At 35.7% G+C, this 15,870-nt stretch overlaps 1 protein-coding gene across 2 annotated transcripts; it reads right to left on the bottom strand.

The window, feature by feature from the left end:
* Positions 1-144: 144 nt before the first annotated feature.
* bnip2 (BCL2 interacting protein 2) lies at positions 145-14,970 on the bottom strand. Of its 2 annotated transcripts, XM_079603685.1 has the most exons (11): positions 14,104-14,970; positions 9,638-9,733; positions 8,401-8,474; positions 8,102-8,287; positions 4,460-4,642; positions 3,945-4,047; positions 3,543-3,674; positions 2,675-2,761; positions 2,468-2,566; positions 2,161-2,196; positions 145-214 (listed from the first exon to the last, which is right to left on the bottom strand). In XM_079603685.1, exons 1-11 carry the CDS (start codon positions 14,451-14,453, stop codon positions 157-159), a joined length of 1,404 nt encoding a protein of 467 aa, XP_079459811.1. In that variant the 5' UTR covers positions 14,454-14,970; the 3' UTR covers positions 145-156. The 2 variants fall into 2 exon arrangements, with proteins under 2 accessions (XP_079459811.1, XP_079459812.1); XM_079603686.1 differs by lacking the exon at positions 2,161-2,196.
* Positions 14,971-15,870: the final 900 nt, after the last annotated feature.

A 15,870-nucleotide genomic window follows, 5' to 3' on the forward strand; every position in this document is an offset into this window, starting at 1 on the left:
CAATTTTCCTCATTTAAAGGATTGAAAACCCTCATTTTGGGTTGAAATATTCCTTTAAAAGGCAATTTTCTGACATCAAGATCTTGCGTTCTCCAGTTAAAAGAAACCCAATACATTCTTTTATTCTTCCAGCTTCTTCTCAACTCTTCTTCTAACTCACTCTGGTACTGCCGCAGTTGCTATCTCCACTTTTCCATGCATGTCTTTGTCAATCCTACAAAGAAGAAGAAAAAAAATATGATAACAGTATAAGGGATAATATTAAAAACCATACCAACACTTCTATTTGATTAGAAAAGAACAGATTTTTTTTCCGCACATAATTCAATACAGAGACAACAAAAAGATGGTCTCATGACTTTACACTCAAAGGTTTAGTTTGATCACAAAGACACCTTTTCGATTGAGGTTAACAACATTGTTATACAAGCAAAACAAGCATTTAAATCAATTCATGTGCAATTTAAGTCAGTTGATTCTGCACTGTATGAATGAAGCTTGTACACGTTAAACTGGTGTGGGTGGTTTTCAAGGTGTTGCCATAAGGCTGCTAAGAAGTTCTGAGTGTTTTTAGCACGATATATGGAAAACAATGCATGTAAAGTGTACTCTGACTCATAACTCTCCCTCTTTTCCCTACTATGAGTTTTACACAATGCATCCTGTGACGTGTACGGTGGGACATGCAGTGAGCAGTGAGAATGTCCATCAGCCAGGCATGCATTTGAAAAAAAAATGTAAACCACCCGTGACTTAACGGTTCAAATCCTTCACCGTAAAATATGATTTACTGGCATGGTCATACATACCATACTAACAGTGGCAGAACTGAGAGGACAGAACGTCAGAATCTAAATCTGTGAGACGTTCATTGCAAACACAAGCAAGTTAGTGCATTTGGCCAAAGACCTGAATGGAATTAATAACAGTAATTGGATGACTCAGATTTGGAATATCACTAGCGTGTAATGTTCCATCTAAATAACAATTATGCCCCCCACCCCACTTTATTAATTATTGTTATTTATATATGGCCACTTTATTAGGTACACCTCGCTAGTTCTGGGTTAAACCCATTTGCATTCAGATCTGCCTTAATTCTTCACGGCATAGATTCAACAAGGTGCTCATCACGCAGTCTGACAGGAGTATCACCGTGTGTGTTCTGCTGCTGTAGCTCTTCTGCTTTAAGTCACGACATGTTGCGAGTTCAGATATGCTCTTTTGCAGACCTCGGTTATAACCAGTGGTTATTTGAGTTCCCTTCCTCAGCTGGAACCAGTCTAGCCATTCTCCTCAGTTCTGTGGCCATTCACCCACAGAACTGACGCTCGCTGTATATTTTCTCTTTTTCAGAGCATTCTCTGTTCAACCAGTTGTGTGTGAAAATTCCAGTAGATCAGCAGTTTATGAAATACTCAGACCAACCCGTCTGGCAGCAACCAGTTCAACGCAAATCATCTTTCTTCCTCATTCTGATGCTCAGTTTGAATGTCAGCAGATCATCTTGACCATGTCTACATGCCTAAATACATTGAGTTGCTGCCACGCGATTGGCTGATTAGATATCAGTGTTGACAAGCAGTTGAATAGGTTTATCTAATAAAGTGGCCGGTGAGTGTATAGTATATGCATAAAAAAGTAGTTGTTTTTAGTATAAAACTAAATGTGCCTTGCAGTGCCTTGCCTTGCCCTGCCCTGCCCAATAAATAAACCTGATAAAGAAATTAACTGCCTTAAATGGATTTTATTTACATGAACACTGCAAGAAATCTGAAACTATAACAACGATAGGACAAAAACTACAGGAAATATTGCTTGCCTCACTGGATTTTATATTGAAAGATCAATGCTGGAATTTCAGAGCAAGTCAAAACTTTTTGCTTAGGAAATGTGACAAATTGTGCTCAATATAAAATCAAAAAGTGCAAAACAGCTGAATTATAATCAACATAATTATAGATAGATGGCACACAGAAAAAAATGTAGCATCTTGATGACAATCAAGGGTGAAAAGCAGCTCGAAAAGCACATTTTGGGCCAATGACCAAGTACAGGTGGACACTTAATAAAGCCAAACGCTTAAATGTTAGTTTCGTGCAAATTCAGATGAAGTCTACAGAGATCTGGCAGGGATCTCTGGAAGGAAAATACAGATACCTTTTATGTTTTTTCCTATTTTTTTCTTCGTCAAACCTTAGAGGAAAGGCAGGGAGAAGGGGTTAGGGCATAGAGAGTTTCTGAAGATACAACAGCCAACAGCAGCTAGTACTTAGCAGCAGATCAGACTTTCAATACAATAATTACAAAGCTGGAATACTGCTGGGAGAAGAAAACAGTACGGAAGATCATTTAGGTATTTAGCATTGTTCAGTGAAATGCATGTACATTAGAAACAGATTTGTCCTATACAAAACAGGAAGTAGTGCTCTAACAGGCAGAAGGAGCACACTAGAGGGATACTTACTCTTTAATACAGTCTGGTATGGAAACATACTCCATCGGGACAAGCTCAGCCAGGTCTGTCAGGCTGAACACATACTTGATTTTCTGGCTAAATTTTGAGCTGTAATTGGAAGTTTTGCATTGAATAAGGTTGAGTTCAGATATCAGGTCATTGCAGAAAATCAATTCATATTCAAACATATCTGAAGATAACTAGAAAAGGACTGACCTTATAAAAGGTTTTGTGAGGGCCAAGAGGGTGCGAATAAACCAGGACGGGTGCACAATTATCAAAGACTTCAAATTCTTCCTTAACCTTTAACAGAACAATGTTGTGCGAACAAAATTAGAACTTTGTTTTCAGGATTCAGAGATAATATATATTAAAAGTTAGAGAAAGTGTTATTACTCATTTTTCCAATTACAAATAAATTATATTATTTATAAATAACTATATATATATATTTAGTACCAGTCAAAGGTTTTGGAACTGTATGATTTTTAATGTTTTTAAAATAAGTATCTTCTGCTCACCAATGCTGCATTTATTTGATAAAAAAAAAAAAAAAAAAAAAACAGTAATATTGTTACAATTTTTGTTTAATTCAGAATATTTACAAATGTCTATGTGAATATATAGTAAAGTGTGAATTATTCCTGTGATTCCTGAATTTTCAGAAGCATTGCTCCAGTCTTCAGTGTCACATGATTCTTCAGAAATCATTCTAATATGAATGATTTCATATAAAATTATTTTTTGGGGAAATAAATTAAATAAATAAATAAATCCTTTTATTGATCAAGGATGAATTAAATTGATCAATAGTTACAGTAAAGACATTTATAATGTTACAAATGTCAAATAAATGCAGTTTTATTCAAATGCAATTATTCAAATAATCATTATTATTAAAATGTTTTTACACATTACTAATTTACTAACATTATTTTTCAGCTAAACAGGTTTAAAGGGAGATCCATGTTTGGATAAAGTGAGGATAAAGACAGAAAGTTCATTTTTGGGTGAACTATCCCTTTAAATGACTCAAATGAAATTAAAGTCTGTTAGTAATAAATACAGTCAAAGAGCTTCTCACCTTCGATCTATTTGCTGATAGCACTTCCTGAGCCAGCCCACACTGGGCATCTTTCGGCGCGAGGTGGCTCCATTCAGGTATACAATCATATAGTTCTCAGCTACAAGCAGTTCTAGAGTTCCTATGACATACCTGAATGACACACAACATTAGTTGCTAAACTACCTGAGGTTTTAGGCATCGGGTGAGGACTTGTCTACATCACATCCACTGTGTCTACTGAAGTATCCAGTCCAAATTTAATTGCAAAAAGTATGTATACTGTGACCGTAACCCAAGAATTGCAATATTTTCTTTGCAGATATGAAAATGGCAGGACTTACATGTCAGTTTTCTCTTACTATTTTTAAAGGGTTATTGACAATAATAAGTCATATGGACCCACTAACATCTAGAACTTACTTGAAAAGATTGTCCATGATGTATCTGTAGTTTGGTTGATTGCTCTCAGGCATAAAGCAAACAGCAAACACGATGATGGCATTCAACCCATCGCCATAGTAACCTGTGAAAAAGGGGAAACGTTTGAACGCTAGCTTGCACTTTTACAGCTATTACACAACTTGACTAATCCAATCTATCTAAATCAACAGCACAATGTAGAGTCTGTGTAATTGTTCATTAAATAACAACATGCAAAACAGGCATTTCGAATGAAAGCAACAGCTGGTGGTTTGGAAAAAAGGAGGAAGTGGAAAAAGAGGAGTGACAGATGGTAACAGGCACTTCTGGCTGAAAAGGTAATCAGGAAAAGTGAGAATGCAGCTAAATGCCATGAAAATGCTCTGAATGTAATCGGTTTCTCCTGCCAGTTTTGGAATGACATGGAATTTACTTTCTGAATGGTGCAAAAAGAAAACATGCTTGTATGAATATCGGGACACGACACACTGGCATGGAAATGTGTGGTCACTGACCTCCATGGCTGATAACCCTCTTGTAGGGCTCAATGGCCTTCATGTCCACTCTGTGCTCCTGCTCTCCAAAGCGGAAAACTCTCCAGCGACGTCCCTCCTCCCGTTCCTCTGTGTTGGTGTACTCCTGCACCGACTCCACTCCTTTACGCAGCAGGTCTGTGTTTTTGGGTTTTGGGAGATCATCTGACAAGGGAAATAATGGGGTGTTATCTATATAATACTTGTTTGTTTGTTTTTAAGGTATGTGCGCCGTTTTCTTTCAGGGTTCAGTTCAGTGACTGTATGTGCATTTATGTGATTGGGAATGATGCTTTATTGACTTAGTTCAAATGAAAAAAATAAAAATAAAATATTTTCTCTCAATTTTGACTTTTTTATACCTCGCAATTCAGACTTTATAACTCGCGATTGTGAGTTAAAATCTAATCTAAAAAATTAAATAAAGCAAGAATTAAGAGATAAAAACTCGCAATTCTGACTTTATAACTCACAATTGCAAGTTTGTACCACAAGTCGGAGGAAACAATCTGAATTTATAAATTTATTTTTCAGATATAAACTCGCAATTGCGAGAAATAAAATCTGAATTGTGAGATACGTCGTAATTACCGTATATACCCGAATATAGGACGACCCCCCCATTTCCAGACTTATTGTTTGGGGAAAAAAATCTGGTTTTCAACAGAAAATAATTTTATTTGAAAATTGCACTGATAATTCACTCTCTCTCTCTCTCTCTCTCTCTCTCTCTCTCTCTCATCAAAATAATAAAATATATTATAACATAACTTAAATTTAAATGTACAAATTAAATTGTACAAATGAACAGTGTGACCAATTACACAGTGTGAACATTTCATACCACAGTGTTTTAATACACATACAGACATTACTGAGGGTCACTGTGGTGGACAGTAGGGAAACACACTGAGGTCAGACACAGACACAGACACACACACACACACACACACACACACACACACACACACACACACACACACACACACACACACACACACACACACACACACACACACCTCTCTCTCTCTCTCTCTCTCTCTCTCTCTCGCTTTGCGTCTCGAGTGCACCTCTCTCTCTCTCTCGCTCGCTCTGCATCTCTCGCGCGCGCACTCTCTCTCTCTCGCTGCAGAGAGGAGCAGCGTTTTAATTCAGTTAAACACAGATATTATGTTGTTTCTTTAATTTTACATGCAAGTATTGCCGAAATCACAGCACAGATATTGTTTTTATCTTATGTGTATTTGATTTCATCAGACAACGGCTCGATTATCAGGATTTTTGTGCAGATTAACATCTTGGAAGGGAAAGCTGGTTTTGTCTTAATGGGTCGCGTTTCAGTCACTATTTCATATTAATTCGTTCTTTCTCCCTCCCTAAGAAATCTCAGGTAGCATCGTCACATAATATATCTTTCTTTAAAGGGGAATAATCCAGAATCCATTTCAAGACACTCCATGAAAATGTCCCAAGATGGAAGATTCAAGGGAATATACATGCATTTTATTCAAGCATGACAGAAACGGCAAGTATTAATTTGCATGTGCAAAGTGTTTTCTTAGCTTTTTTAAAGTGCGCAGTGATTAGCTCAGCAACAAGATAATATAAGACTACAGAAATCAACTGGAAGCATAACTCCAGACACTTCAATTTCTATTGGTATACTGTCTTAGAGGGGAGCTGCCTATGTAGACAGCGAGGCAGCTAGCTAGGTTTCTGAACAGAGCTAATGCTAATACACCAGTACAATACCTGCTTGTAAAAATATACTTAAGTTTCTAACAGCTCATTATGGATGCATCGGTTATAGCATCTAAGAACAAATGAAAAAGAAGTGTGTTTAAAGGTAGGGTAGGTAAAAATAAATTATGAACACTTTTTGTTATACTGTTTGAAACTCTCCTCACATCCTGATAGCAATCAATAATATAAGTTGTATAAATATTAAAACATGTACATATATCTTCTGTGGAAGTTTCAGGACCAAAAAAATGTTTGTTCAATCATTGCATTTAATCCGACCCATGTCCTACCCGCCTGTCAACATTATTTCCATACCTTCACGCACTTGCCCTCGCAGACATCACATGGCATCAGCGCGTTCAATGAGGCTATACAGAGGTGTAGACAGACGTCAGTCACCGAGCGCCACAAACTAATAACAGCAGCTTTTTGTTGTTCCTTCTGAACCAAAACAACAAGCATATGCATCGTTCACGCCACGTCATAACCGTAATTACGAAAGGTCAACCAGTGACGTTCAACTCGGAGCGGTTCACGTCCTCAGACTTGGATTTATGCATTTCTGTCAACACTATCAATTCTCAAATGAATCTGCAGCAGTCAGTTGGTACAAATAGAGCTCTGTAAGTTGTTTACGTTCATTATTATGATTATGTGCTTTGAGACATGAGGTAGTTTAATGTCGTCTCTCGTGATGCTTTGCAGACTCTACCCTGTGCGTTCATGTGTTTTGAAGGAGGCGTGGCTTTGTAGAGCGCTCTGAAGAGAGGGTGGGATCTCATGCTTTCAAAGCTAGCTTGCTATTGCTAGCCTCTCCGAAATTGCCTACTCTACCTTTAACTGTATTTAATATGCACTAGTAGCGTACTTCAAATCTTAATAGTAATATATACAGTATATATATTAAAATGAGCTTGCATATAAGAGAAAATTAATGGCTGCAGTGTACCTAAAAAGATTAAACTTTCATAACGGTTTCTTAAAACACTGAAGTACACTTTGTAATAATTTCCAAATAAAAGTTATACTTTAAAGTACATTTGAAATTGTGATCTTTTTTTTTCACAAGTGTGTTCACACTTTATCCAAGTGTCAAAAATTGCATTTAATAGAAATTTAAACTAGAATATATTTTAATTTAATTGTAAATAACATGCAATTAAGTGTCTCAAAACATTACATTCAGTTTGCACTTACCGGTAAGTATATTCTTTAAAAACGTATATTATTTCCGTAATAAGTACTCTTTTTAAAAGTATGTTAAAATGTACCTCTTTTTTTTAAGAGGGAAAGCTTAAGTGTTATTGCCTTTAAATGTGATGAAAAGTGATTTAACAAAAATGATCAGGACACCAAAATGAGGCTGATTAACAGAAACAGATTTGATGAGATTGGAGGGGAAAACCATGCACAAATCAAAATCCAACCATCAAAATTTTCCAACAAAAAACAACAACAATGGATAACCTCTGATTTGTAGTGCCATTCCATACCATACTAAAAGGGTGACATCTCAAAAAGAAAAAGAAATCAATGCTGTAGGACTTGATCGGGGAGTAAACATCCAGTCAGGTAACCTTACCACAAACCGCAGGCATGCGGCCTGTCGCAAACCAATGAGAAGAAACAATCCTTCCAGGGAAGAGAGAAGAGAGCAGCGGGACAGAAAAACAAAACAAGAACACATAACACTGTTTAACTAAGAGTTATTGCACAAAAGCCGGTCCATGAGAAGATCTCTGTACTGTTAGTAAGGAACATTTCTACAGGACCAGAAAGACGTGAGTTTGAATGGCTGCAAAATGACTAATTCATTAGATTAGTTGCTTTTAGGGATTATGTTAAACTTTTTAACATTTACAGGTTTAACCACCATCATACCTTCCCACTCAAACTCGTTGCTGTTGTCTGAAGGAGTGTCGATATCATCCAGGTCCAGTTCTGTACTCTCATCCAGCTCATCAGACAGGACCGAGCCTTCACTGTGGTCTAGGTTTAGGCTGATGTCCGGAGCCAAAAGTTTCTTTTTGGATTTCTTTGCACTGTTTAGTCCGTAAGACTGTGGAGCTGCAATTTAAGTCAAAAGAACATAAGCTTCCACAATGTTTCCTGACCATAGTAACAAATGAATAATTGTCTCTACATATTAAGTATATTGGGAGTATATCATTACGGCTTACCGGGTGCTCCTTCACCAGAAGACCCCGTGAAAAGCTCATCATCAAGCTGAATATCTTCCTCCTCTGGGAGTGGCCTGGAAACCCACATTTAAAAAAACACACTCAAATGTATTGTAATATAATTTTGATGTTACTCTAGGCTTGGGCAGTATGACCGTGTATATATTAGGGCTGTCCAAATTGACAATTAATTATTTTCTGTTCAACGTGTAAAAAAAAAAGAAAAGTACTGCAATGAATGCAGCATCACTTTTTTTCCCTGGCATCCTCTGGTGTTACATTATATGACCAAGCTGTCATTCACTCAAATGCATTTAAACCGTTCAAGCGCGAACAGACACAAAAGACATGTTGGGCTGTCTGAGAAGCGGCTCTATGTGAACACAAACATTCGACACACACGTACACTAAGCTGCTTCTCAGACAGTGCGCCAGCCCCACCTTGAGTTCTCCTTCGAGCTTCAATAGACAAAACAATAAAAGCACATAAGCACAGTTCTAAATGAGTTACAAAGACTTGAATAGAATGTAAAATGTAAAAAGTTGGGAGATTGTATAATGTATAATCTGCAATAATTATTATTTTTTTAATCATTTTATTTATAATATATAATAAATGTAATATATTATACTACATTATATAATAATAATAATAATAATAGTCTGGTTGTTATGCATTATAATAATTTTTGGCACAAGCAAGATTAATTATTACCACTTTTAAGACTTTTTTATGCTTCAAAAAGAAAACCTTTTATGCAAAATTCAAAACTGCATTTATTTGATAAAAAAAACAGTAAACTTATTTTTTTTATAACTATTTGAATATATTTTAAAATTTAATTTATTCCTGTGATGGCAAAGCTGCATGTTCAGCATTTTTACTCCAGTCTGCAGTGTCACATGATCCTTAAGAAATCATTCTAATATGCCGATTTTGTGCTCAAGAACGCATTCAATAATAGTATTATCAATGTTGAAAACAGTTTTTGGTGGAAACTAATTGACATGTTTCCAGGATTATTTGATTTAAAAAAAAAAGTAGACATTTGTATCAATGAAAGTCTTTAGTCTTTATACTGTCATTGTTGATACATTTAATGTGTCCTTTCTAAATATAAATAATAATTTCTTTCAAAACTCTTCCTGACCCCAAACTTTTGAATGGATACATCATGAAAAAAAAAGAAAAAGGCCCACGGCTACCATACACACACACACACACATAACAGCTTACCTGGGGAAATCCTCATCTTGCCACTCCTCCTTTAGCTCCACCCCTTCCATTCTCAGCCGAGCCTCTGTGGTCGCCACCGACTCCTGGTGCTCAAAACTGAAGGCAATGATAATAAAAAAATTAATCCATTAGCCAACTGACTTTAAAACAACTGTAAATTCATATTCTGTTATTCACTCACTAAAAAAACCAATACATTCGAGTTGAAAGAGTCCAGAAATCAAAATCCGACACTGGCTGATAGTCATTCATCACAGAGCTCAAACTGCTGTAGTTACTGAGAAATGGTTGAAAAGGCTTTTGAACTGCCTAATAAGACCACTGCACATTAAGACGCAGTGTATCGCAGCTTACGGCATAAAAAAAAAATCCATATGGGCTTCTTTGGTGCGTTAATCTCAAATCCAAAGGCATGTAAACTCTTGAGGACTTCACACACAACACATTCTGTTACATACGAGATAAGCTCTTTTACAAATGGAAGTAGGCGAAAATGTTTCGGCTTCTTTGGGGAAAGATTTGGGTGGTGACTTTGAAAAAGCCTGAAATTCTTGGACTGTGTTCAAAGTTCAATGTTTTGACGTAAAGAGCAAACCCGCTCTAATTTCTTGGAAACAGAGCCGGTTCAGATGCCCTTCTTACAAGAACTAAAGTCATTTCACAGCGAGATAGATCATTGGTAGGACGGGACACTCCTCAAGGGTTGATTTTTTCATATTTAATTAACAAACACTAGATCCAATGTTTGAATACATTTATGATTTAGACTGTAACAGAAGAGCAAAAAGCACAGAAAAACAAATTCAAGAGATGTGTTCAGACTGAAACTTAAACTAAAACCATTAAAAAAAAAAAAATTGTGTTACTTGAAATTAAATAAACCATATAAGCTAGATGCCAAGGAAACATTTTAACTTGATGATCTAGAAAAAAAGAAGAAAAAAATTATAAAAAGTTTTAACTACAACATGACAAACTTTAATTATAAGTTTAATTAATAATTAATAATATTTATATTATAGACTGGAATAGAGTGCTTAGTGTGCGAAAAATGCAAAATGGTAAGCAGTGCGCACTTTCAAACAGTAGTAGCCCAACATACAGGTGAAACTCAATTGCAACGCAAAAATGTCTTTATTTCAGTCATTTTTTACTTAAAAGGTGAAACTAATATATTATATAGACTCATTACATGCAAAGCGAGATATTTCAAGCCTTTTTTTTAATATAATTTTGATGATTATGGCTTACAGCTTATGAAAACCCCAAATTCAAAATTAGAATATTGTGAAAAAGTTTTCATAAGCTGTAAGCCATAATCATCCAAATGATAACAAATAAAGGCTTGAAATATCTCACTTTGCATGTAATGAGTCTATATAATATATTAGTTTCACCTTTTAAGTTGAATTACTGAAATAAATGACCTTTTGCACCATATTCTAATTTTTCGAGTTCCATCTGTATAGTAACATTATAGTAATGGGGTTTCAACCCTGTCACCATAATTTGGAATGTGTCCAAATACATTAGTCAATATTTGAAGTGGATCAAGTTAATCAAAGTTTTCCTAAGACAAGAACGGGTATTGTTCAAAATTCATGTATAACTTTGATGAAAAGTTTTGATCCACTTCAAATGTTGACTACTGTAGTTTAAAAACCTTATTTGGGTGATTTTGCAAAAAAAAGAAAAAGAAAAAAAAAAGTTAAACAGAATTAAACTGGAAAAAAAAAAGTATAAAATAATAGGCTAATAAAAAAGCCATGGCAGACTTGGTAACAGGGTTGCAAATAGCAGGTGGTAGCTAGTTTGGAAGCAAATGTTTGTTTGAAGGAGTGTTATTTTAGTATTATTTATACTATTATGACATTTAGCTTTTTTCATACATTTTGTTTCAATTTAATTTTAGTTTGTTTATGTGCTTTTGTCACTTTTATTAGTTTTTGAACTATTTCTATTTAGCTTCAACTCATTTTATTTAGTTGGCAAGACAACATTTTTTTTTTAAGTGTGTCTAACATTTCTAACCTGAAGTTAAGTTCAGGTTTTCTTGTACAGTCATTTTTCTTTATTTTCATTTATAAAAATGAATATGATGAACTACAAATTTAAAGGGTTTATAAATCTAGGTTTGATAATAAAAAAATAAATAATCATGATCGTTTATAATAGCGTTAATATTTTACTTAAAATATTAAAAAAGTAGGAATTTTTTACATTTAAATGTTGTAAAAATGTTGTTCATTAGTTAAAACAATATCTAACATAAAATAAAAATTAACTATGAGAACTTTATTATAGTGTAACCATAAGTTTTAAAAAGGAAAACAATTTTTTTTTTTTTTTTTTACATTAAAGAATGAAGAGGTAAGGATAAGACATAACACATTTCTGCTTGTGTTGCTTCCAGTTCATTTGTCACACAGGAAACAGAGACCAGATTAAGTGCATTGCATTGTGGGATATAGTATATATAGTATTCTATATAGTGCACTCATTGCATATTTTGGCAAATGCATACGTAAAAAAACAAGATATGCCATGCATTCAGAAATGCATGTGTGTTTCTGTGTGTGTGTGTGTGTGTGTGTGTGTGTGTGTGTGTGTGTTTTGTGAGTCCAGGCTGTTATGTCTTCCGATTTTAATGAATGAGGCACAGCAAAGGAGTCATTCATCCACCAGCTGTTTAGTCATTTGAAAGAGAAGCTGGCGCTCAGATGTGAGGGGGAGACGTGGACACTGGTTAACTGTGGACGCGAGCTAATTGCCATGCCATCCATGCGGTGTCCGTCATACTCCTCCAGGGGGAATGTCTGCTGCTCTTTATGCCACCCTCCCTAGAAGAGATCTGCAACAGTTCACACTGTTGTCATGGGACACAACACCGCATGCTTTTCTCATGTCACTTTGCTAAAACTAACTAGCACGACATAAATAGGACGATATATCGGCCACCATATCGGTATCGGCCAATATACCCACGTTCATTTTTAATGTTGTTGTTATCGGTCCGATAAGAAAATTTGGCCGATATAATAAAGCCGATAAAATATGGATTATTTCCTTCAGCTGAGACGCTTCAGATGCACACTGTTTGCCATTATGTTTTTGAATTGCTTGAAATATGATTGGAATCACTTTTTAAAAATGTGCAGCGCAAGTCTGTCATATAGGCTACATAAAATTATAATGAGAACATTATAATTGTGTGCTTGGGGCATGGATTTTATTGGAGAGACTCTTTTGTAATCAGGCCTTTAAAAAAAATATATAAAAATTTGGATTTAGATTTACCGGCCAATATATCGGTTATCAGCTTTCAAATATAAAGAATTATCGGCATCGAAAATTGGCATCAAAATTGACCAATGACCAGTTTCTGCTAAAAGTCTTTGTTACTGTTCTACTGAAGAAGAAAAGACACCTACATCTTGGATGGCCTGAGGTGAGTAAATTACCAGAACATTTTCATGTCTGGGGGAACTATCCCTTTAAATCAAACCTATCAACCTGTCAAAACAACCTGTCAAGTAGAATAACCTGTAGGCGTACCTTTTCCTTGTAACCACTCATTAAGTGACAATAACAGCACAGAAAGAAAAGGCCCTACACGAACAGGGTGCAAAAAGTCTGAAACTCAAAAATAAAACTTTTTTTAACCTTCAGAAAATGCTAATCATCTTTTTTTTATATAGGGGTTTAAACCCTGTTACCACAATTTGGTCAAAATAGTTTAAAAAAATGATTTGGGGGATTCTGCAATGTTCTAACAATAACCATGGAAAATTAATTACAAAATAAAATAAAATAAAAACTAGTTCAGAATTGGTAACGGGTTTGCAAATAACCAAGTAGATACACAACCACCATTCCCAAATCCTCTCCCGTTGCCTCATGGGATAATTAATAAAGTGTCCATCGTATGCGACTATGCGCACTTCAGAATCTGTCCGGAAGTAGTAGGTCATCCGGACTTTTTGCCTATCTTTTAATAGTAGACCTACTGTGAATTCAGGCATACTACTCTTGTCACATACTGTTTTTCGCCTACTATTTAGTAGGGAAGTATGCGATTTCAGACTCAGCCATAGTGTCCTGCCTACCTAGACAGCATTTGTTTTCGAGAGAATGTTAAATTCGGCATGAAACGTTAATTGTCTTTTCTTTCACTATTGTCATGTGTATCCATATGTAACTTCTCAAACAAGAATAAAATGTAGGGCGGGCGGGACATGATTTTGTTCATAGGGAATTGATTGGATGTTTGTGGTTTGCTATTGGTCGATCTCATGTGAGTGACAGGCCGCCCCGCCCTCACGCCAGTAAACACGTCATCATCAGAGAAGAGATGTCATTACAAAACGGCGGGGATGTTATTTTGTATTAAATATTATGTTAATTTATAATAAAGACTGCTATATTCCATAAAAATAAGAATGATTTCACAGGGACTTTAAAAATACCTTCCATTGTGTTCAGCTGGTGAAGAGAGTGTGTGCACAGGAGTTGAAGTCCTCGCGCCTTGTTTTTGTCTATTGTCTGGACTCGCTGCTTCCTGCGGTGGATCTCCTGCTCGTATCCCACTGTTTCCATTCGCCAGTGAATTCCCTGTTATGGAGTCCTCAGGTAGTTCTTCCCCAGAATTAACCGATGATGGTGATGATAATGATGTTGGGCTACTTATATTTCTGTTTTCTTGCGTCTCAGATGTCCAGTTGGGTGTGTCTGATTCGGGATTACTTTTGTTAGCGTTCATATCACTCGAGTCTCTCTGGTTTGAGACTTCTTCAGTCGCTATTGCATCTGTGGCCATGATCGATCACGTCGGGGGTATGTGATCGATTATTATCGATCAGCAAAACACAAGAAAAACAAACCTTAATAATAAACTAATCAGGACTTTACATAGTCTAATATAACGTCATCTCTGATTAATATCAATAAATATAATAGATTCTGTTTAAAACACGAGCTTTTATGGCTATCAAGTACGATGCAAAACAATCTTGCCCTTTTAAGTAAACTTCCCGGTGAGTGTGTGTTTTTAGTGCGCAGTCAGTCCCTTTTCCTCTCCTGCTTCCTTCCTAAAGCACAACGACTGTCAGTTTAACGGATATAACGGAGAGATTGCGTGTCGATCATATCAAAACACATGCACATAACACTTAAAACTGTCGATATCGGTCTAGAGGAGAGATTCAGTAGTTGACGTTGGCAAACTCTGCGGATCCATCTCATTTGTTGCTTTAACCGGCCGTCATTCTTCTTTTGGAAGTGTCCGGTAAATTAAGGTGAAGTCTGACTCAATAACACCAAAACTTCCGGGCCTCATTCAAAATAAAAGTCTCCGGTTTCTATAATAAAAGTCAAGAATGAGCTCATAAATTAACATATTTATCTAGATTTTTTTTATTATTAGATTATTGCGGGATGCATTAATGTGTTGGCATTTAAAGGTGGCACCCAAGTTTTTTTTTTTTTTTTTTTTTTAATTAGTATAGTTTACCAAGGAGTCAACACAACAGCGTCGGTGAAGGTTTTAAGATGAAATAGACGTGATGTCCGAAGAAATTCAAGGTAAATATCACTTTTGAACAGAATATTCCAGTCACTTTGTCAAACTATCCGAAAAGTGTAAAACTTGCATTTAATTGTGTGTGTGTGTGTGTGTGTGTGTGTGTGTAGGAGGATGCTAGCCATAAAATTAGCCTTAGGAATTGCTCCTTCACGGAATTCTAAACAAAGGAGCCTATTTCGAGATTTGGTGCAAATGACACTTAATGTATTTTGCGTAGAATAGTTAATAATCCCGATATGCAACCGCCAGTGAGTCGAATATAGAATAAATGTCATAAGGCCGTCAGGTATTGATCTATTCATTAGTAATACAGAAGATGGCGGCAGAACACTATTAGAAGGACCTCGCGAGTCGCTCAGTTTAGTGATTGGCAACATTGAAATCACAATGTGTTAGAATAAAATATTTTTTTTCGATTAATGTTTTTATACTCCGTTTTAGTACATGGAGGTTTAGTAGGCTAAACAAAAAAATATACAAGTTAAATTTTCCCATTTTTGATGCCTCCAAAATGTTATAATATTTATAATACTGTTTTTACTGTTTTGATTTTAAGGATATTATAATTTAAGTCATTGATGTTTTAGTGATGCATGTCTACAGCAGAGATGTCTTTTAGCCTATATGTCAGTTTTCAAGAGCCTCATGACAA

The sequence above is a fragment of the Phoxinus phoxinus genome (assembly GCF_949152265.1).
Source record: "Phoxinus phoxinus genome assembly, chromosome: 25".
Lineage (NCBI taxonomy): Eukaryota > Metazoa > Chordata > Actinopteri > Cypriniformes > Leuciscidae > Phoxinus > Phoxinus phoxinus.

Bases quoted from the DNA above. Each gene is read 5' to 3' on its own strand.
- bnip2 (XM_079603685.1), bottom strand. From the start codon at position 14,453: ATGGCCACAGATGCAATAGCGACTGAAGAAGTCTCAAACCAGAGAGAC. The intron at 9,734-14,103 runs GTATTTTTAAAG...CATTGCCTTCAG, and splicing joins CCAGCTGAACACAATGGAAG to TTTTGAGCACCAGGAGTCGG. The intron at 3,675-3,944 runs GTAAGTTCTAGA...TGTGTCATTCAG, and splicing joins ATCATGGACAATCTTTTCAA to GTATGTCATAGGAACTCTAG.